Genomic DNA, 22,050 nt, shown 5'->3' with positions numbered 1-22,050 from the left:
GCAATTCCTACCTCTTCTCGGCTAATATCCATATTCCAGACTGTGATCCCTCCATCAGCTGAACAAGAAACCAGTTGTCGTGTGAGCTGGAGGTAGCAAAGGGCCTGAACTTTGTCACTGTACAGCAAATAAACAAAAAGCATTCTCCATTTCAGTATTTAAAACTGATACAGAACCTTAGCCATGTTTCTGCAGGCTGCAGTTGAAACGATTTCCGTCTCTTGAAATTTTGTTTCCATCTTAGGCTTCTTAAAGATTCATGCTGACAGGAAGCTTTCCCTGATGCCACACGAGTCACATGGCCTTAAGTTTTGTTGTTTTTGAAAGAAGGGGTGTGCACAATGCTACTAATGGAAGTTACAGTGAAACCCCCATTATCATCACAGACGTTCTCATGCTCTCCTTCCTGTTTATATTACTGCTTCATTTGTAAACAAAGGGACAGCTGATTTGACCAGAGAAGTAAATGTTTACCTGTTTTGTTAATTTCATCTATTAATTTCAAATACCAGATACTTGCCCCCAACCCAGCAAAATTTTGGTATGTAGTGCTTTTCAACAGTTTTGTATGTAGTCACAGAACTACAATTCCCAGAGTTCCCTGGGAAGGAGGACTGATTGATTAAACCACTCTGGGAACTATAGCTCTGTGCGGGGAGTAGGGGGTCTGCTAACAGTGCTTAGCATGCTGAACAAACTACAGCTCCCAGGATTCTTTGGGGGAAAGCCAGGACTGTTTAAAGTGGTCTCATGCTGCTTTAAAGGCATAGCACAGATGGTGCTCAAAGAAAGTACAATGTAGTATTCCTCATCCCTATGTTAACACAACCAAGGACTGAACCAGCAGCAGTAAGAGCTGGGAAAATAAAATGTTAGCATACTGATGGCCTTGAAGCAGAAGCGTCCGACCTCTCCTTCCTCCAATATCCCACATGATTATGCTGTTATCAGATGCTCCAGAGAAGAGTAGCCGCTGAATCGGATCCCACCACAGGGAGGCAATGCTTCCTAGGTTAGGGAGGAGAAGGAATAAGTGCATTAGCTTGAGAACCTTCAGACTTCTGGTAAATGGGAGTGGCAGGCTTGGAATATAATACTGCACTTCCAAAGGGTAGGTATAAATCTTTCCTTTTACAAAGGGATACATTTGCCTAGTTTAGACAATCATTCCTGGCTTCATAAACCATGTAATAAATCACAAAGCAGCAGACTTGAACAGCACAGCAGACAAGCACACCTAAACTCAGGTTTAAAAGTTCAGCACAAGCCAGCCATGTGAGAAAGTCTTCATGACAAGCAATGAAGACGATGAGAGACTATAGAAATATTTCACGGGACCCCAAAATGTTTTCCAGAAATCACGTCCTCTGAAAGTCCACGCTTGGGTTACCAAATTATGCCTTCAAACAAAGTAGAGTTTTTCAAGCTTGCTTCATACAAACAACCTCTGAAATTGACTCTCAGTAGCCAGCATCTTTATCAGGCCTGTTTATCTGAGCCAGCTGTGATTAGAGTTTGCCCCGCTGTCCTTGTTTGTATAGCAGAGCCCCAGTATTGACCATTTCCACATAATTCTTATTGTCTGGCATTCACAGTCTACTATAAAGGTACATAGAAACGGGCAATTTTCACTGGAGCACAGCTGAATAAGTTAATCAGTGTTGGTCCTCATTTTTCTCAGTGTGTGTAGCTGTGCAACTAATTATCTGCTCTGGCAGGGCCATACATCACTGTTAGCACACAAGTAAGAGATAACCAACCACACACACAGACCTCTGCTTCAGATAATGGTCTGAAGGCACATGTGGTGGCTTAGGGTTGACGCTAAGATGTTTGGCAGTGTCTGGATGTAGATGCAAACTATAAATAAGCCACTCTGAACCCTGTAGTGCCAAAGCAGGGTGCAGGAATAGACCTTTGGGGAGGGTTTTCTCAACTTTTGAAACTAGGAACCAAAGTCCGAATTTGCATTCCAACCTGTCGGTTCCCACCCACTACCTTCACCCGCAGCAACAGGCTGAGGAGATGGATAGCAGCTTACCAGGGTGGGGAGAGATACTTGTCACAGCGAGCCATGTGTCACTGCACATGGCCATGACAAGACTGGCCAGAGGGGGGGGGGTTAATGAGAGGGACTAGGCTGGGTGGGGGAAACAATGTTCTTGATGGTCTCTATGATAGACACTTCAAGTCCTCAATGAGTCCTCATGTGTCAGTCAGATCTGAAGGCATACAAGGTTGCTGAAGCTAACTGCAGAGTTTTGAGAAACTAAAAAACAAAGTGCGAGATTGGCTTCATTATTATCAGATAATGGAGGCATATAATTTGGACAAGAAAATTGGCTTCCAGGTGGAAAAATCAAAATTAGAAACAGAACTGTTAGAACCCAAAACTAAGATTTTGTCAAGGATGTATAACTTGCTGTTGAAATGGAATACACAGGATGAAACGGTTAAATCTGCTATGATTAAATGGGCACAAGATGTTGGACATAACATTATGTTTGCTGACTGGGAACAGTTGTGGACCACAGGTATGGAATTTACGGCATGTAATGCCTTAAGAGAGAATATTATGAAAATGATATACAGGTGGTACATGACCCCAGTCAAGCTTGCAAAAATATATCATTTGCCTGATAATAAATGTTGGAAATGTAAAGAAACTGAAGGTACATTCTTTCACCTTTGGTGGACGTGCCCAAGAATCAAGGCTTTCTGGGAGATGATATACCCAGCTCTACCTCTCTTTCAAATCAGAACCAGTGAAGGCGGTGAAGGTCCTGTGTGAGTGCCTGGAGGCAGGCACTGTGTGAGTGCCTGGAGGCAGTTGGAGGATGGATGGCGGCTAATGGATTGAGGTTGAATCCTGACAAGACAGAAGTACTGTTTTTGGGGGACAGGGGGCGGGCTGGTGTGGAGGACTCCCTGGTCCTGAATAGGGTAACTGTGCCCCTGAAGGACCAGGTGCGCAGCCTGGGAGTCATTTTGGACTCACAGCTGTCCATGGAGGCACAGGTCAATTCTGTGTCCAGGGCAGCTGTCTACCAACTCCACCTGGTACGCAGGCTGAGACCCTACCTCCCCGCGGACTGTCTCGCCAGAGTGGTGCATGCTCTGGTTATCTCCCGCTTGGACTACTGCAATGCGCTCTACGTGGGGCTACCTTTGAAGGTGACTCGGAAACTACAACTAATCCAGAATGCGGCAGCGAGACTGGTGACTGGGGGCGGCCGCCGAGACCACATAACACCGGTCTTGAAAGACCTACATTGGCTCCCAGTACGTTTCCGAGCACAATTCAAAGTGCTGGTGTTGACCTTTAAAGCCCTACACGGCCTCAGCCCAGTATACCTGAAGGAGCGTCTCCACCCCCATCGTTCTGCCCGGATGCTGAGGTCCAGCGCCGAGGGCCTTCTGGCGGTTCCCTCATTGCGAGAAGCAAAGCTTCAGGGAACCAGGCAGAGGGCCTTCTCGGTAGTGGCGTCTGCCCTGTGGAACGCCCTCCCATCGGATGTCAAAGCGATAAATAACTACCTGACATTCAGAAGACATCTTAAGGCAGCCCTGTTCAGGGAAGTTTTTAATCTGTGATATCTTAGTGTATTTTTGGTTTTCTATGGAAGCCGCCCAGAGTGGCTGGGGAAACCCAGCCAGATGGGCAGGGTACAAATAATAAATTATTATTATTATTATTATTATTATTATTATTATTAATAATAATAATAATAATGAAATGAAAAAGGTATTTAAATATACCTTCCTGAAGAAACCAGAGGCCTTCCTTCTGGGCATTGTCGGCCAATTGGTGCCAAAGAAGGACAGAACTTTTTTTATGTACGCTACAACAGCAGCAAGAATACTCATTGCAAAGTATTGGAAGACACAAGATCTACCCACTTTGGAAGAATGGCAGATGAAGGTGATGGACTATATGGGACTGGCAGAAATGACTGGCAGAATCCGAGACCAGGGAGAAGAGTCGGTGGAAGAAGATTGGAAGAAATTTAAAGACTATCTACAGAAATATTGTAAAATTAATGAATGTTAGAATGATGTTGGATAGAAATTAAGTGGTTTCCAGCTGTAATGCTTTAAGAGAATATGGAAAAAAGGGTTATAAATAGGTAAAAACATAATTAAAATGATGTTGGATTGGAAATAAGTTATTAGCAACGAAGTTAATAAGAATATGCAAAAATGAATTGATAATGGATGAAAATACAGAGTTATAAAATGTTAAGTTATAGAGATAAGATAAATGAAAGAGGGTAAGGATTTGCTGATTTGATTATTTAAATGGGAATACAAGAAGGGGAGGTGTGAGGAGGTCAAAGAAACAAGCAAGTGAGTTTTAAGTTATGAAAAATTGAATTGTTTTTAATTTTTCTTATTTTTTCTGTGTGTTTATTTTTACTTCTTTTTTTCTTTTATGTGTTTTTGTATATTTGTTTTTGTAAAACTTTAATAAATATTTCTTAAAAAAAAATAAAAATACAAGGTTGCTGAAGCTGAGCAGGCCTGAGTCCGAACCATGTGTGCACCATCGTGGATTCCGCAACGGAAGAAGGCAGGAAAACTAACAAAAGAAGCAATAATCCCCAGTTCCCATTCTCACTTAATGCAAATGTGTGTCGGTCACACAGCAGGGACAGTACATTAGATCTATTGCTTTCTATGAGCTGCCAGAGGGTCAACCCTTGAAAGCCTGCCATCTGGTGCCTAAAACTCTTTACTACACCCTAAGTTTTTTTTTAATTATTATTAAATATTTTCTTGATTTACAAAAGTGTGTGCAATGTCACTCTCTCATTACCCCCTCCCCATGTAACATTTTTACAAATCAGTTTCATTTGTTGAGACATTAGGAAAAAAGCTTTGAAGGTAAAGAGAAGTTGGTTTGAGTCTGCTTACAAATGTGACAGGTCATCCTCTCCGACACCCCTCTTGGCCATAGACTAATGCCCAGTCATTTGAGAAAGCAGCACAATTGCTGGCAACCACATTCCTGTTCAGAACACTTCATAGGTTAGCAGGGAGGGCACTTAGTGCCACTCACCCTAAGAATTCAGGGAAGGTCTAGTTACATATATTTATAATTAATTTCATTTCAGGAGGAAAAACAATTAGAAAAAGATATACATACATACATACATACATACATACATACATACATATATATTTACCTTCATGACCCTTGAGAGTTGTGATAACCGAGCACGTGCTCTGTTCAAGTTTCAGGAGCGTGATCTGCCCAGAATAGTCTCCGACAAAGGCATGCTGGGTTTCAAAGTCGTATCTTAGCACAGCCGAGTCAAGGAGTAGCTTTCATGCGTCAACTGCTCAAGCAGCACAGAGGCAGAGCGTAAAATGATGGTTGTAAAAAGGAGTCTAATTTGTCACAAAGTGCTATAAAAACCAAAGTTGAAGGTGTGCCTAAACTAGAAGAGGAGGAGTTTGGATTTGATATCCCGCTTTATCATTATCCTAAGGAGTCTCAAAGCAGCTAACAATCTTCTTTCCCTTCCTCCCCCACAACAAACACTCTGTGAGGTGAGTGAGGCTGAGAGACTTCAGAGAAGTGTGACGGGCCCAAGGTCACCCAGCAGCTGCATGTGGAGGAGCGGGGAATCGAACCCGGTTCACCAGATTACGAGTCTACCGCTCTTAACCACTACACCACACTGGCTCTCACTAAACTAGAGGAGATCTTACTAGATGCTGCTTTTAGTTCAAGCAAACGAGGCTCTTGACCTCCGCAACCATTTTAAAAGCCATGTCGCTGTCACCCAAGGTTCTAAAACTTAAGAGGGGTAATTAGTCTGATCATTCTGGGGTATGAGTTAAACACGGGAAACGCTCTACTGCCAAGATGCAGCTGGACTAAAAGGTAAAGGTAAAGGTACCCCTGCTCGTATGGGCCAGTCTTGACAGACTCTAGGGTTGTGTGCTCATCTCACTCTAGAGGCCGGGAGCCAGCGCTGTCCACAGACACTTCCGGGTCACGTGGCCAGCGTGACAAAGCTGCTCTGGCAAGCCAGCACAGCACACACAGAAACGCCGTTTACCTTCCCGCTAGTAAGCGGTCCCTATTTATCTTCTTGCACCCAGGGGTGCTTTCGAACTGCTAGGTTGGCAGGCGCTGGGACCGAGCAGCGGGAGCGCACCCCGCCGCGGGGATTCGAACCGCCGACCATGCGATCGACAGCTGGACTAACTGGGTAAGAAAAACAAGCATGACACCATGAAGGTGTGAGGAGTGCTAGATCCGTCTCCCAGGTGACGGAACAGCAGGACGGTGTCAGTAAAAAGACTTAAGGGACTTCGTGATGCGAGCAAGTTGGTGGAGGAGGAGAGAGCAGGTGTGACCACAACAGGCATAATAAGAGTCTAAGCAGCACAAGGCTGAGGAGGAATCACTTACAGTTCTCTCCTGTGGAAAGGGAGAAGGGAGACCTTGCCACCTAGGGGGCTCTGAACCCATCATGTTTATTCCAAGATACAAGCAAGGATGTGCTGGACTGCTTAGAGCAGGAGTGGGTAAACTTGTCACCTGTAGGGTCACAATTCCTTCTGGGGGCCACCTGCCAGTGGCAGGTAAGGCCAGAGGGAAAAGCAAGCAGACAAACAATTAGACCTTTATGCAGCAGGCTAGAGCAACTTCCTGCAATGCAGGAATCTCAGGTCCCTCCTCCCGGACTTAAGAGCTTTATCGCAATCTTAAAGCAAGTCTGATTCCAAAACTGTCTTGCCTGGGCCTCCATCCCCCCCCAGCTGGAGCTCAGCTCTGGCACCTCTCAGGTAGGCACCATTGCCATTCTAAGAGAAGAAGGGAGAAGTTCAAAGTGAGCTCTGGCACTACCTGCCCCCCCTAGAAAAATAGCACTGGCTATGCCTGGTCCAAATTTAATGGGAGTGGAGACATTTCTCCTCTTCCCTTCTGGTTCCCATTTATCTTTCTACAGTGGTACCTCAGGTTAAGTACTTAATTCGTTCCGGAGGTCCGTTCTTAACCTGAAACTGTTCTTAACCTGAAGCACCACTTTAGCTAATGGGGCCTCCTGCTGCTGCTGTGCCGCCGGAGCACAATTTCTGTTCTCATCCTGAAGCAAAGTTCTTAACCTGAAGCACTATTTCTGGCTTAGTGGAGTGTGTAACCTGAAGCGTATGTAACCTGAAGCGTATGTAACCCGAGGTACCACTGTACGTATAAAATTACTGCAAGGTCTACAAGCACGGAAATCCAAGCTGTGGCACAGGGGTCACTCCTGAGCAGGAACAGAAGAGCTGCGCTTCACTGCTGCCTCCTTCTGAATTGGGCAGATCCGAAACAAAACCAAGGCCAGCATGCTGCACTGTGTGCTACTTCACACTTTGAAGACTTGGCTCGCAAACCACATATCAAAAAGGGGGTAGTTGGGTGAGGGGGAGCGGTTGCCACAAATGAAGACTGGCAGTGTATGCACTGAGCCAGCCTGTTGGCCAGCCTCATTAACAGCATTACTCCATTACTTGTGCAATATTGTCAGTGTTTGCTTTTATAGAGTAGACAATACTGTTGACTGCCCATGCTGCAACGTTTCGTGTTTGCTTAACTGTCTCTAACTGGCTCATTAGCTGCTATATTTCAGAAGCTCTTGACAAGGGTAGTGAAATAATAATCTGTCCTGCTATTAATGACTCCAGCAAACAGTGTGTGACAATAAGGAGAAGAAAAACCCTGCTGAGGAAAAGGAAGTCTTTACTTTCTCTCTCCCCCAAAAGATAAAGATGATGCTTTCTGGGAAAACCATGCTAGATTCTCAGTAAAGTTCAGAGTCAGAATGATTTACTGGACAGAGTGAACCTATATGACCTGGGTTAAAATCACAGCTCTCTCATAGACTAACTCAACACCTAAAGGAAACTCCCAGGGGAGTAGCTGTCTTAGTCTCCCACAGTAAACAGAACTAAGTGTCTTGTAGCACCTTGAAGGCTAACATATCATGTCATCCAGTTTTCGTGGAGTAGACAGCTGACATTCAATGAAGTGAACTGTATTATTATTAAACTTATATCCCATCCTTCTTCCCAAAAGAGTCCAGGGCAGCAAACAACAAGCGATAAAACAATAAAAAGCACATTTAAAACAACTGTGATACAGATGCAGCCTGGGGAAGAATGCAGCCCAGGAAATCTTATGCCATAAAAAAACTGATATAAAAGCCAATCATTTTTAAAAATATGTAGTCTTTAAAGTGCTACAAGGTTCTTTGTCGCTTTCACCTAAAAGCAAATCACACTCCTCTTGTCTTTTACAGGTGGAAGAGATGGAATAGTGACTAAGAGCATCACAGAGGTAGTGCAAGGGTTAGGGATGACAAGCTATTATTTAGGCCTAAATTGGGTTATAAGGCACAGAAAAACATTTCACAGTGTTCGTAGAATGTGAGGGAGTTTGGGCCCTGGCTACAGCTTCCAATGGCCAGCAGCGAAAAGAAGGAAAGGGTTAGAGAGGGCTGCCAATTTTTGGATTAGCAATGATCGCGGCACATCTTTGATGTCCTTCCCAACATGCTATGCCTAGATGAATACATAGTTCTAAAATATACTAAATAGCAGAACTGTGTGCTATAATGCTCTGTTCCACGAGAAAGGGTCATGAGTCTTCAGCAATAGGCTGGAGGGGTGAGAAAGGTGACTGGGAAGAATGATTGACAGGTATTCCCTACTTGTCCACCCACCTAATACAATAAACTGGTGTGAAATAATTTTTAAAACCTCCCAGCCAATGACTAAGTGTGCACACCCTGCTTTTTCATTCTATGGTCTGTGAGCATCAACACTGAAGTGACCTTTTGGAGATAAAGAGAACACCTTACGGATCACAGATTGTCACTCCTAACGCTGAATGAAGACAGCACCTAGCACTGCCAGCAGCTTGTAGCCTCCTTCAGGCATTACATATGAAAGCAAAGTGGTTCTGCAATCCTGTACTCACGGAGGCTCCCTGCACATTTTTAGACTCCTAGAAAACAAGGGTTCTAAAATGCACAGTGAACCTCCATGAACTCAGGAATGCATTCGCCCTGCAACTAACTGACGACGATCAGAGCAGGGGTAGCATATTGTATTTTTAACATTTTGTTGGGAGTCACCCAGAGTGGCTGGGGAAGCCCAGCCAGATGGGTGGGGTATAAATATATTATTATTATTATTATTATTATTATTATTATTATTATTATTGAATGCTGGTCCTCAAGCACCCCCAACCATCATGAGTTTATTTAACTTGCAGAATACTTGAAGAGGACTTCTGAAGCACATGTAGCACCTAGCCTGAGACTGCTGAATTGCCAAACAAATATTACACACGGCAACAGTGGCTAGTACTTCCTAAACCTGTTAGCTACAGTAGACTCTTTAAAAGCTCTTACACTAATGAAATCTAACAGCAGAAAGAGTCACTTAAAACACTCTTTCGGCAGAGGCTATTCAAAATGAATATAAAATTGTGCAGTAGAGCGACTGAGCTTTGAGCACACTTTAAATAAACCTTCAGAAACTCCCACATCTGCTATGATACTGCTACTTTGAAAGATACTGTAGGCAAGAAGCCCAGGAGGTGAAATAATGTCGTCCCAGCATGTTTCCACTTCTGGTACACATCCAGCTGACACATTTATCGTGGCCGGTGCTGATAACCCACTCGGCTTCCAAGCAGAAGATGACCGCAGATACTCTGTTCTGATGAGCTGCAGAGACACAAACGAAGAGAATATTTTTGCAGGCAGCAATTGGCAGGATGCGTTGCTCTACAGGTGACTCGTTCAATCCATACATTTAAGACTTGTTTCCATCTTATACGATGGCTGTCGGGGAAAGGGGGCGAGAAGAGGAACGCAAGGTTTGTCTGCAGTCCCAGAACCTACTGTGGCACCCCATACTTTTTCAGGCGGAAAAAAGAACGCTGACAGACAAAATACCAGTGACTGCACCCACAGCAATGCAGCCAGTATTATCAACAAAAGATAGGGAGGAAAATAACTTGCAGCCAGGCTCCCATTTAATTTGTGGGCCTCCTGAGGCATTTATGGTGGAAGGAGAGAGAAGCAAAAGTCAAGGGACAAAAATGTTGAATGCAAACTTTGTTCCGAAGTACACATGGAAGACTCCAAAGATGGCTGGCCTTCCCGGAAAACAAATTTAAGTTTCTTGGGAAGGCACTGACTTTGCTATGATTGTTTGAACAACAGTGTGCATTTTTTCTCTCCCCCCCACCCCATTTGCCAGGAGTTCATTTATTTAAAGGCTTCTTGCGGTGAGTCACATCCTTCACATGGATATATGAAGGTCAGTCTCCATTATGGCAAAACAACAGCTTAGATGAAGCACATATGTGATTGCAAATTAGATTAAACAGTGAATCAGAACAGGTGATCGAAGGATGGAGCATTGGGGAAAAACTACTGTGAAATTAGTTTGAATAGAGAAAAGCATTATATTCGAATAGGCAAGCGTCATCTGCCGTGGCATAAAGACTCTTCTGTTGTCATTTTAACACAAGGTCTCTCTCGAAGCCAACATTCGCATCTGTAGAAAGAGTGACACATCATAAGATAGGTCTGTTTCGATGGGGTTGGCCTTGCAGTCAAGAAAGGCTGCTTTCAAATGGAGCCATCAAATGCTCCCCCATCCCTTCCCTGTGCACATGTTCCCCAGAATGGAGCCTAATGTGCACCCAGATGTCTTCCCTACACCATCTTTCTTCCTGATCCATTGATCCCCCATGACCCCTGGCAAAGCTGCAACTGATTTAGCTGGAACTGAAGAGAGGAGCTGGAAGATCAGATGAAGTCAGAAGCCTTGTCATTGTTTGTAGCCAAACTGTATGGCCCCACCATGTAAATGTTGTGCGATAGGTGTCTGAGCTCAGAATCATCTACAGAGCAGCAGAGAACAGTTGTTTAAAGAATGGTAGGTCAAGCCCATCCCTCAAGTGGCCTCAGAACCCATAAAATGGAAGGAAAAGCCACAGATGGACAGAAGTTAAATTGGTAATTACCACTACTTAGCCCTCACACCAAGTTAATCATGCTTTCGTGATTTTCTGTTCCACCGAAAATCAAAGGGCCTGAAATTAGTCACAACTAACCTGCCCTGATTATTGCATAGTCTGGATCCAACCTTTCTGAAACCTAATGGTTACGCATCATTAAAATATATTTTACCATTTTCTATTTTGTTTTTGATACTTAAGTTACGGAATGTATGATTTCGGCTCACACAGGTAGATAATCAGTTGTGTCTCAAAACAGGGACAATAATAATCTGATGCAAGTTAAGACAGGTCATACATTACAAGCTATTGATCTAAAATTTCCTACCTCTGGGGGAAAAGATAATGCACACTTTGCTGTTTCATTACCTGGGTAAGTCTTGACAAAGTTCATCTTATTGAAGTCTTCCGAGATATGAAACTCCTGAAACCAAGCAACCAAGCTGTTATTAAGAGAAAGAGGCACAATCTTCTCTTGAGATCAGGCAGGCTCAGATGACACAATAAGAAAAGCTGTAAGGGATTTCCATCTATTTAAGCTGTGCTTTCATATGGAGAAATGTCTAGGTGGTCCTCAACTGCCATCCATTCAGCTTCATTAGGATTTTGAAGAATGATCTCAGGGATAACGTAAGAAGTGCTGTACAGCACTAAGAAAACAGTAAATAATAATAAGGGATATGGTCCCACACAAACTGCTACATTTTCCCTATTTTAAATAAGAGATAATAATAATAATAATAATAATAATAATAATAATAATACACGCACACACCCACACCCTCCCCATCTGACTGGGTTTCCCCAGCCACTCTGGGTGGCTCCCAACAGAATATTAATAACTCAAATAGCCAACAAATGCAGAAAACATCCAAGAGGACATGCATCTATACCCAAGTGAATGGAACACAGCAAAATGCCAATCTACAAATTACATGTGTGGTACAATCTTCTGGGCCTGTACAATTTCAGAATGTAAGCGAGGGAAGTGCTCATTGGAAAGCTCCACTGCATATTTTGTAAAAAGAATCTATACAGAAGATACCTACCCCTTAGGAACAGCAAGCTGGAAACTCAGCGTGTTCCCTAGAAGGGTGTTTCTGACACAAGGCTGCTTGAGAATACAATTCTCTCACCTCTAGCCTGGTTATCTCAAGTCCTGGGCCTTCCAGGTGCTTTTCTAAAGATGTAGGTCAGCTCTACCTGGGAGACCAGGAAGGATCTTAAGGAAACACAGAGACCCCTGTGTTCACAGCAGTCTGGCAGCTGTACCAATTGAACCAGCCTCTGCACCACCTAAATCAGTCACTGTTTGGTCCTGATGGCTTAACACTACCGCTTCCCCTCGCAGCTTTAGGTGGACTGAAAACAAGCACAACTGGAGGCCATGAAAATCAGCCTGAAACCTACCAGCGCATGAATTTCTATCCGTACAATTGGGAGCTCCATAATCTGCTCCTTTAGGAGTCTTGGGAAAGGAAAGGCCATGAGCAACTGTTCCCAGTGTATATATTTCTAATATATTTGGGGGGGGGGTGAGAGCTCAGCAGGAACAGTATTCTGATGCATGCATTCAAGACTGCAAGGCTCATTTTTAGCATGGGTTTAATTAATAATAATAATAATAATAATAATAATAATATAATATAACAATAACTAACAACAACTTTATTACTTATACCCTGCTGGGTATAAATAATATCCAGCCATTCTGGGCAGCTTACAATACGTAAAAATATGTAAAAAATTGTAAAACATTAGACATAAAAAAATTCCCAATACAGAGTTGCCTTCAAATGTATTCTAAAAGTCATATATTTGTTTATTTCCTTGACATCTGATGCGAGGGTTTTCCACAGGGCGGGTGCCACTACCGAGAAGGCCCTCTGCCTAGTTCCCTGTAACTTCGCTTCTCACAGTGAGGGAACCGCCAGAGGGCCCTCAGCGCTGAACCTCAGTGTCCGGGCTATACGATGACCCGGGTCATCCTAGGAGGTAACAGATTGGAATTGATCCCATGCAACTTGACAAGACAGGACTCTAGCACTCAATACTTAAAAAGCGTATTGAATACAAATGAGATACTGACCATAATGGCTCCATTATCTTGACCCACAAATATCCTCCTGCTGTCATGATGATAAGCCATGGTAGAACAGGGAGCTGCCCAAAGAAATACATATTTACAAAATAATTTTTACATAGGAATTAATCTAAATCAAATATTTTTGCCAGTCGAAGCATTATCAACATTAGGCATTGTTTTGCAGTGAAATTCTTATTCATCCATGTTTCTTCCAAGGAAAACCAGAAGAATTTCCACAGAACACCCTCTGTTTCAAAAGCACAGCCCTAGGCATGTCTACTCAGAAGGAAAGAGTATATAAGATTGCAGCCTTAGTATCTCGCCATCAGGATTCTTAGAGAGCACTGCCTTAATGCTCTTAAGCTTAAACAGCAGTTTAATCTGAAAACATTAGTGATTGTGCTTTTCTGCATATTATGAAAAGTATCTGCTGATTTTTTTAATGGATGAAACTGCTGTTAGAGACAAAAGAGAAAGCCAAGCTGTTTTTCCTCTACAGTTGGCAATCATATTTAAAAGCAAAAGCCTTTGTTAGGTTTGACTTAATGTTAAGATGACCCAGCTAAAATGAGGCTCTGGTTTCAATTAGCAGCTTGGTGGGGGAAAACAACAGCAGCATTCTTCTCTTTCCCACTCTTCTCTTTTGGGTTGAGTAGAAGCTTATTTAAGCAACAACAAAAATGGTTAAACAAAGCAAGTCATTCTATTAGCAAAGTTAAAACCGATTTACAAAATATACTAGATAGGTAGAGCTAGATAAGTAACTGAACTTCGCAGAAGCAGAAAACTTAATCTCATGCAACTTCACAGAGCATGAATGATGTTCTTGCATTTGTCAGTTTCCTCCAGCTGTAAAGTTCCTACATGGGTCACAAGACGATCTCGTGGATCAACAGGCAGGCTGCTAAAACAAGCCTACTGAGGAAGCACCAGCAAAAGCCTTTAAAGGAGTCAGAAAGAGCACAGACAGGAGCCACAAAAGGATCAAGCAACAAGGAATTAAAACAAATGCCTTCATCCTGATTGACAATAACAGCCATCTACTGCTACTTTCATGCCTACTACTATAGTGATAAATACTATTATTGTTCTACCCTTTTTCTCACAGAGCGGTCTGCAACATGACAAAATGCATTGTAGCAATAATAATTATAAAGAAAAAGATTTAACATCACATACTGAAACCACTATACAGTCATACCTCATGTTGCGTCTGCTTCAGGTTACGTATTTTCGTGCTGCGTCCCGCAGCAACCTGGAAGTACCGGAACGGGTTACTTCTGGGTTTTGCTGCTCACGCATGCGCAGAAGCGCTAAATCGCGCCAAGCGTGTGCAGACAAGGCGCTTTGGCTTATGTCAGTTCCGTGTTACGGACGGGTCTCCGGAACGGATCCCGTCCGTAACACAAGGTTTCACTGTACAAAACATTAACAGTAGTACCCAAAACAGCAGGATATAACATACATCAACTTCCTAGATCTCTTCCTAGATTTGCACAAGAGACACACTCAACCAATGATATCAACAAAGCAGTGTCTGTACTTACTTACATGACATTGTGTGGTAAATGCTGGGCCAGTACTGACCACTGTCCCTCTTCAGCCATACTCTAATTGTCCTGTGAAGTTAGGGAAAGAAAAAAGAATCATTTTGCAGTGAAACGTGGAAAGTAATATTTCAAGTGCTTTCAAGACAGTATGTATCTTAATTTATGTCTACCAGACACACCAGTATTAAAAGGAGTCATTTATTTTAATCCTGGCTATTTCCTTGTGCTTCCTCTGCTGTACTATATCAGTAACCTATCAGCTGACTTTTTATGAGCCATAACACCACAGCTATATAATACTTATATAATCTTTGGCTTTTCAGTATGACTTGCTCATTTTCATGCTGGTTCTAAGATATACAGTATAACTGGTACAGAGAATTAGAGCCACGAAAATACATGCAGTCCTTTTATTGTGGCCTACTTGTGGTCTCAAATGTATCCCTAGGTTCAGATTAGAGGGAAGACCAGAAACAGGGATGTTACCTCCATCATAACCCTTTGAAGTGTATCATATAGCAGAAAACTAACATGATTCAGCACTTGGAGGAGGCGTAGGGGACATTTTTCATGTTCCCACTTGGGCAACTGTAAGAGGGTATCACATGCCAGTGGTGGGCAGGCCAGAGACAAAGTGGTCAAAGCAATGAAGTGTGAATTGTACCTTTGTACAGTGGACTAGCTTCTTCACACTCACACATTCCTCTCCATTTTCCACCCAGGCAAGCAAAAGGCATTATCAGAATTTAAGGGCACGTTCTAGCCAGACAACAACATTCAAAGGTGGTGGCAAAGCAGGGCTGGTGAAGAGTGTGGCTTAGGAGGGGGCACGACTGGGAGAAGTCCCACAGGCCAGATAGAGAGGACTGGAGAGCCATATTCAGGGCCCCATCCACCCCAGGCCTGAAGTTCCCCATTCCTGACCTTCAGGGTAGGGAATGGATATGGGGAACGTGTTCAAATCCTGACAAATTGGTGACAAAGGTCACCAAGCTTTTGTACTTGACTCGGAAGAATGATTGTTAAGTTAGAAAGCCCTAAACTTGCCATTCTCATAACTGGCAAGGGTGAATGCTGCAAAATAAATAAAAGCTCAAGAGAAAAGGTGTGTAGTGAGAAGTACATTGAGAGAAGATGGATGAAATATGGAGAGACTGATTTCAGGATGAAATAATTGAAGGAAGTGGAGTTGAACAGTTCTTTGGGTGCTTTGTGAATACACACTATGTTTTAACAATTCCGGTGATAACAGTGAAGGTAACAGACTTCTACCCCCCACCCCAGCTTCATCCATGACAACATTTTTTGAGAACTCCTAATGATGACATTTTTTAATGCATTGCAGTGTATAGGTATTGTTGTTGAATGAGCACAATAACACAATGCATCGAAACAGCATTTAAAAAAAAGAGTCTGAACATTTGACAACAAAAAAGGCAACGAATATACACAATCAGAGAATAGAGATTGAACATGTTTGTGGATGAGGTGCAACTGGAATGGTGGATTTGCCAGCTGACCACTCCCACCTGGTCACTACCCCCATCCCAGTTCTCGGATGACATGAGATGGCATGCGTGGCCAAGGCCCCAAGGTGCATGGCACTACTGGGTGCTAGGAAGTCTGCTGATGAATTTCCACCCATGTGAGTAACAACAAGAGTGACTTCCCCTCTGCACACTTCAAGCACTGCTTGGAATAACAAGCCAAGAATCAAAATGCTTCGTCTGGTACTGCCGAGCCACATTGTTCATCCACTTTGAGGAAACATGCATTCTTCTCTTAGCTTAAATGTAATCCTGTGCAACAGATGCTGTAATCCCCAAGGGCTTTCGGAACTAGCACCAATTAACCCTTTGGTCTGATGAAACCGATTATTATCTTGATTGCTTAAGCACAGCTTTGTGGGGCAGTTTTCTCTACGCACTCTCTTGTGCGCCATCTGCTTAAAAGACTAATATGTATATTCCCCTATAAATTCTGCTCCATCATGATGAAGACAAAGGCAATTTGAACGTCGATGTTACCTGCTGGTTGGCAGCTGGCAATACACAACTTGAAGAACATGTGCAAATTATGTTGTTAGCGCAAAGCAGGATGCAAAATTAAAGCAGATAATCTAAACTTTGGCTATAAAGCACTTGACTCTGTAACTCAGCCATGCAAATCAAAGGTGCAATATAAAGAGTGGTCAGAGAAGATTTCAAGGAACAAATTCACAGGCCAGAGTAGGGCTAAGAAGGACTGAAGGGGCTAAGGAGACACAAAAATGGGTTTTTTTAAGGCAACCAAACCAATGCGAAAAAGTATTTGTGCTGGAATATGAGCGCTCTTTGTCTTTGTGAGGGGAGAGCAGAAGGAAGAAAGTATTTCTGTACAGTCAGATGCTTCCCCAGACTGAGTAAATGGGATGGGCTATTTCTGCTTCAAGGCAGTGTGCCAGTATTCAACCATTTCTCTCTCCACACACACACACACAACACATGTGCATGCACACAGAGGGCAGGGGGTGTTTTGATGTAGGGATAATGTGAAATATGGGGAGGGTGGACAGAAAAGCCTTTATATTTTGTTCTCTGAATAACTCAGAAATATAATCCATCATCAGATAAGGTTATGCAAGCATTAAAGTTGCACAGAACTCAGCTTTGTCTCAGAGGAGCTCAAAGTTGCCCTTCCTACCCTAAGCTGAAGGTTTTCTGGCAGTTCTACAAATAGAATGAGCAAATTGGCCTGTCTGTTTCTCTATCTCCATTAGGGGAAGGTCACCAGTCTATCCAAACTGGTGCGCATCCCCCCCAATTCTCACTTGCTTCTCTCCAAACAATCCTGGGGTGACTGGTTAAGGGCTCTCCTTGGGTATCATTAGAGACTGGATTCACCAGGACTTCATCACACAACCTACATTTGAAGATGGGAGTCCTGGGCAGGTCAGTCGGTTAGAGCATAGTGCTGACAACGCCAAGGTTGCAGGTTTGATCCCCATAGGTGACAGCTGCATATTCCTGCATCGCAGGAGGTTGGACTAGATGATCCTCAGGGTCCCTTCTAATTCTATGATTCTATGAAAACATCAGAACTCACCCATGAAATGTGTAATGTAGCCAACAACAAAAATGTGGCTTCATGCATATGCAGGACTCTTTTCATCCCCACTGTACAGTGTCGCCGCTGAGGTCACCCCTCACTTACATAGAGAAGTTGGGGTGCATGTATGAAAGCCTGCCACAACCCAAGGCCTGACACTACTCCTTTTATCCAGTTCAGCTGTGGCTTCTATGCAACAAAAAAGGAAGATTTTCTGGCTGAATAGATGTAGGATCGGAGACAGCTTTTGGTTATTAATACCTGACAAGCAACGATAATACCCGATCACCCCATTTGACTCCCACTCCCCCACGGATGAGTGTTATTGAGTGGATGTCCTGCAAGCTTCCCAGAGGGATCTGGTTGGCCACTGTGAGAACAGGATGCTGGACTAGATCACCTGATCCAGCAGGCTCCTCTTACATTCTTATGTCCCACACTCTCAACACCAGACATCTAAACTGGGTAAGTAGCGCCAAAACCACTCCCCAGTCTTGGCAATCTTTGGAAGAGGGAGAACAGAGAGAGAGAGATAAAAGGGGGGTGCTCTTTCCTTTCCTGCAAGTTTGCATGTGTCCTGGGGGCTCTCTGCAGCACAGCAAGGTATAAAACGACCCCCCAACACTTCCCCTTGCATTTCACAGCCTTGGAGGGGTTGTCCGTTGTTTAGCCATCTCCGGTGCCCATTTGCAAACCCACCTGTGCAGCCGCTGCCCAGGAATGCAGCTCTCCCTGCATCCGACAAAGCAAGCTCTGGTCTGGTCCACCAAGGAAACAAATCTGTTAAGTCTCACAAGGCTTCCCATCCCACCACAAACTCACATGTTTGCTGTGGCAAGCTAACATGGCTACCACCCCCACCCCCCCGGGGATTTTTGGTTGTGTCTGGGGAGGAAGGAGGGAGTGGAGAAGCGTTGTCATCCAGGGCCCTGCATGTGGATATGAGTGTTGAGATATATATTTATATTTTGTGTGTGTGTGTATGTGTGTGTATCCCTTTTAAAAGGAAAAAGGCACCACCCTCCTTCGCGTAGGCGTTTGCACAGGATCCTACTGTTTAAAAAACTTTTTCTTCCTTCTTTAAAGAAATGCTCTTACATTTTGTTGCAGATTTTATTCCAGCTTGGGGTGGGTGAGTGGTGGCGTGTGAACACCACCACCAGAGGCAGACCAGCCACCCCAAAAAAACCAAGCAAGAGGGCAGGGGGCGTGTCCCTCCTCCTTTCCTCTCCGCCCCACAATAGCAATTCTGTACCCAGAGATTTTAGAGCAAAAAAAGGGGGGAGGCGACAAAATAAGAGCCAACCACTCCCAATTCTTGCTGCCCCTCAAAAGAAAAAGAAAATTCATGCTCAGGAGCTGCGCTTCACCCTCATAAAGGGGGAGGAAAGAGGCGGGTCTCTGCAAAGGAAAAAATAGATTGCGGGGCCCGGGGGTGGGTGCGGAGGCAGCGGAGGGACCCTTCCTCCCGCGCCCGGGGCTCGGGCGACCCTCGCCCGGGGGAAGCGCCTCCCGCCGCCCGCTGCGGGAAAGGGGTCTCCGGGGCGTCCCCCTCTCACCTGTCCTCGCTGGCGGTGATGATGCCGTCCTCCTTGGGGATGATGAGCGCGGCGCTGACGGCGTCCTGGTGCCCCTCGATCTTGCTCAGCAGGGCGGGCCGGCTGCTCTGAGGCCGCGAGTGGATCTCGGCCGCCATCTCGCAAAGCCCGGACCGGCCAGGGGAGCGCGGCCCGTAGTGGCGGGTGTAGCGGCGACTCCGCGAAAAAGGCTTTTCAGCGCGCAGACATCTTCCGTAATGTCTGGAGTAGGCGCGCCGACGGACGACGACGTCACTCCTCCCCCCCCCCCCAACCCGCGGGAGAGGGTGGCGCCGTAATGGCAGCAGCAGCAGCCGCGCCCAACCTCCCGTCGTGAGATTGCCATAAAACGTGGAGTAGAGGCGCCGCCAAAAGGGCTTGTTGTCCCAGGCGGGCGTATTTCCCCCCTGTGTGATTCAGATACCGTCTCGCAACTTCGCAGGCCCAGAAGCAGCCACAGCTGGTATATATAGTAAGCATACCTAAGGCTCATAGAATTGTAGAATTGGAAAGGGACCCTGAGGGTCATCTAGTCCAACCCCCCCTGCGGATGAAGATGTAGATGATCAGCGGCTGATATTCGAAGTTAGCTAGCCAAAGCTCACAGCACGACCTCCCAAGATCAATGGGTTTTAGCCGGAGAGCATAATTCTATGGGGTATATGGTATGACTCGCTTTCTGGGTCAAAGCAGTGTTTGAAATTCTGCCACTGCTGACATTTGCTGGCAAATGTTAAGATTTCGGGAAGCCGGTGGCTGGTAAAGGACAGAAAACCCTGCCATTCACAGGCAAAACGGAAAATCACTAGCTGTGCAGTATCTACTCAGAGGTAAATCCCATTGAATTCAATGGGGCTTAGTCCTGGTATGTATGTATGTACAGTGGTACCTCGGGTTAAGAACTTAATTCGTTATGGAGGTCTGTTCTTAACCTGAAACTGTTCTTAACCTGAAGCACCACTTTAGCTAATGGGGCCTCCTGCTGCTGCTGTGCCGCCGGAGCACAATTTCTGTTCTCATCCTGAAGCAAAGTTCTTAACCTGAGGTAATTTTTCTGGGTTAGCGGAGTCTGTAAACTGAAGCGTATGTAACCTGAAGTTTATGTAACCTGAGGTACCACTGTATAGGACTGCAGCAGCTTACCAGTGCAGTTATTTAACCGTAGCTGATAGGGACCTTTTTTCATGCAAAGCATGTGACAGTATTTTGGCACTTAGCTATTGTTTTTTTCCAAATTAAAGGGGTGAGTAAGGAAAAGGATGCATCCCTATCCACTTGAGAAAGTGCCACTCACCTCTCTGTCCCACAAGGAATCAGAGAGTGTAGTGCATTTGTGTTGGTCTCCCGCCAGGGTACAGCATTCCCCCCCCCCATTACCACCTCCAAGGTTGCCTTTTAGATGTTGCAGACTAAAGTGTCTCCCTTAAGGATATCATCTAAGACTGCAGTCCTAATCCCATTTACCTGGGGGTAACGCGGGTGGCGCTGTGGTCTAAACCACTGAGCTAGGGCTTACCAATCAAAAGGTCGGCAGTTCCAGCTGGCCACATGACCCAGAAAAACTGTCTGCGGAGTGGACAAATGCCAGCTCGCTCTGCCTGTAAAGCGAGATGAGCACCGCAATCCCAGAGTCCTTTACGACGGGACTTAACTGTCAGGGGTCCCTTTACCTTAACCTAACCCCCATTGAATTCTATAGGGCATACTTTCAAGTACACATTGTTACTATGCAAACCCCACCATTCAATTGAGCACTAGGAAGAGCTTTGCTGGGACAAACCGAAGGTTCCTCAAGTCCTGCTTTCAGCCATAAGCAACCAGAAACCTCAGTGAAGCCTACAAGCAATTGTTTCCCAACTCCCAGCATTGTTTCCCAACTGCCTCTGAACTCAGGGACCCCACAGAGGCGTGGAGATGCTTTCTTCAGGTGAGAGCCGTTACCTTGGTGAAAAGTTGTCAAGACACTACACACCCTTGAGCTCAATAATAATAATAATAATAATAATATAATAATAATAATTTATACCCCGCCCATCTGGTTGGGTTTCCCCAGCCACTCTGGGGAATATTAAAAACATGATAAAACTTCAAACATTAAAAACTTCCCTAAACAGGCTGCCTTCTGATGTCTCCTAAAAGTTGGATAGTTGTGTTATTTCCTCGACATCTGATGGGCATTCCACAGGGTAGGTGCCACTACTGAAAAGGCCCTCTGCCTGGTTCCCTGTAACCTCACATCTCACAGTGAGGGAACCGCCAAAAGGCCCTCGGAGCTGGCCCTCAGTGTCCGGGCTGAACGATGGGGGTGGAGACGCTCCTTTGGGTATACTGGGCAGAGGCCGTTTAGGGCTTTAAAGGTCAGCACCAACACTTTGAGTTTTGCTCGGAAACGTACTGGGAGCCAACATAGGTCTTTCAGGACCGGTTTTATATGGTCTTGGTGGCCACTCCCAGTCACCAGTCTGGCTGCCGCATTCTGGATGAGTTGTAGTTTCCGGGTCACCTTCAAAGGTAGCCCCACATAGAGCGCATTGCAGTAGTCCAAGCAGGAGATAACTAGAACATGCACCACTCTAGTGAGACAATGTGGGTTCAACATGCTCATATTAGCTTGCATGTTTTTAAAAAGAGGGTTCTTGCCACAACAGACTCGAGCTGCTTCAGAGCAGTTGCCCCAATGTTCTTGGTTGGTCAGCAGCAACTTTAGCCGGG

General features: G+C 44.7%; 1 protein-coding gene across 3 annotated transcripts in view; it reads right to left on the bottom strand.

The window, feature by feature from the left end:
* WDFY1 (WD repeat and FYVE domain containing 1) overlaps positions 1 to 19,584 on the bottom strand; it is a 29,824-nt gene extending 10,240 nt beyond the window's left edge. Inside the window, exons 1-8 of one of the 3 annotated variants that reach the window (XM_083613867.1) lie at positions 19,321 to 19,584; positions 14,676 to 14,743; positions 13,128 to 13,201; positions 11,408 to 11,462; positions 9,584 to 9,734; positions 5,187 to 5,299; positions 882 to 1,008; positions 12 to 117 (exon numbers count right to left, since the gene is read on the bottom strand). In XM_083613867.1, the coding sequence (XP_083469993.1) occupies positions 12 to 117; positions 882 to 1,008; positions 5,187 to 5,299; positions 9,584 to 9,734; positions 11,408 to 11,462; positions 13,128 to 13,201; positions 14,676 to 14,743; positions 19,321 to 19,457 (831 nt within the window). In that variant the 5' untranslated portion in view covers positions 19,458 to 19,584. Of the gene's footprint in view, positions 1 to 11; positions 118 to 881; positions 1,009 to 5,186; positions 5,300 to 9,583; positions 9,735 to 11,407; positions 11,463 to 13,127; positions 13,202 to 14,671; positions 14,841 to 15,797; positions 18,329 to 19,320 lie in introns of those variants that run through there. The other 2 variants (XM_083613869.1, XM_083613868.1) reach the window with 2 other exon arrangements.
* Positions 19,585 to 22,050: the final 2,466 nt, after the last annotated feature.

This window comes from Podarcis filfolensis (genome assembly GCF_964270895.1).
Source record: "Podarcis filfolensis genome assembly, chromosome: 5".
In the NCBI taxonomy this organism is placed as follows: domain Eukaryota; kingdom Metazoa; phylum Chordata; class Lepidosauria; order Squamata; family Lacertidae; genus Podarcis; species Podarcis filfolensis.
This window is presented reverse-complemented; position numbering and strand designations above follow the sequence as displayed.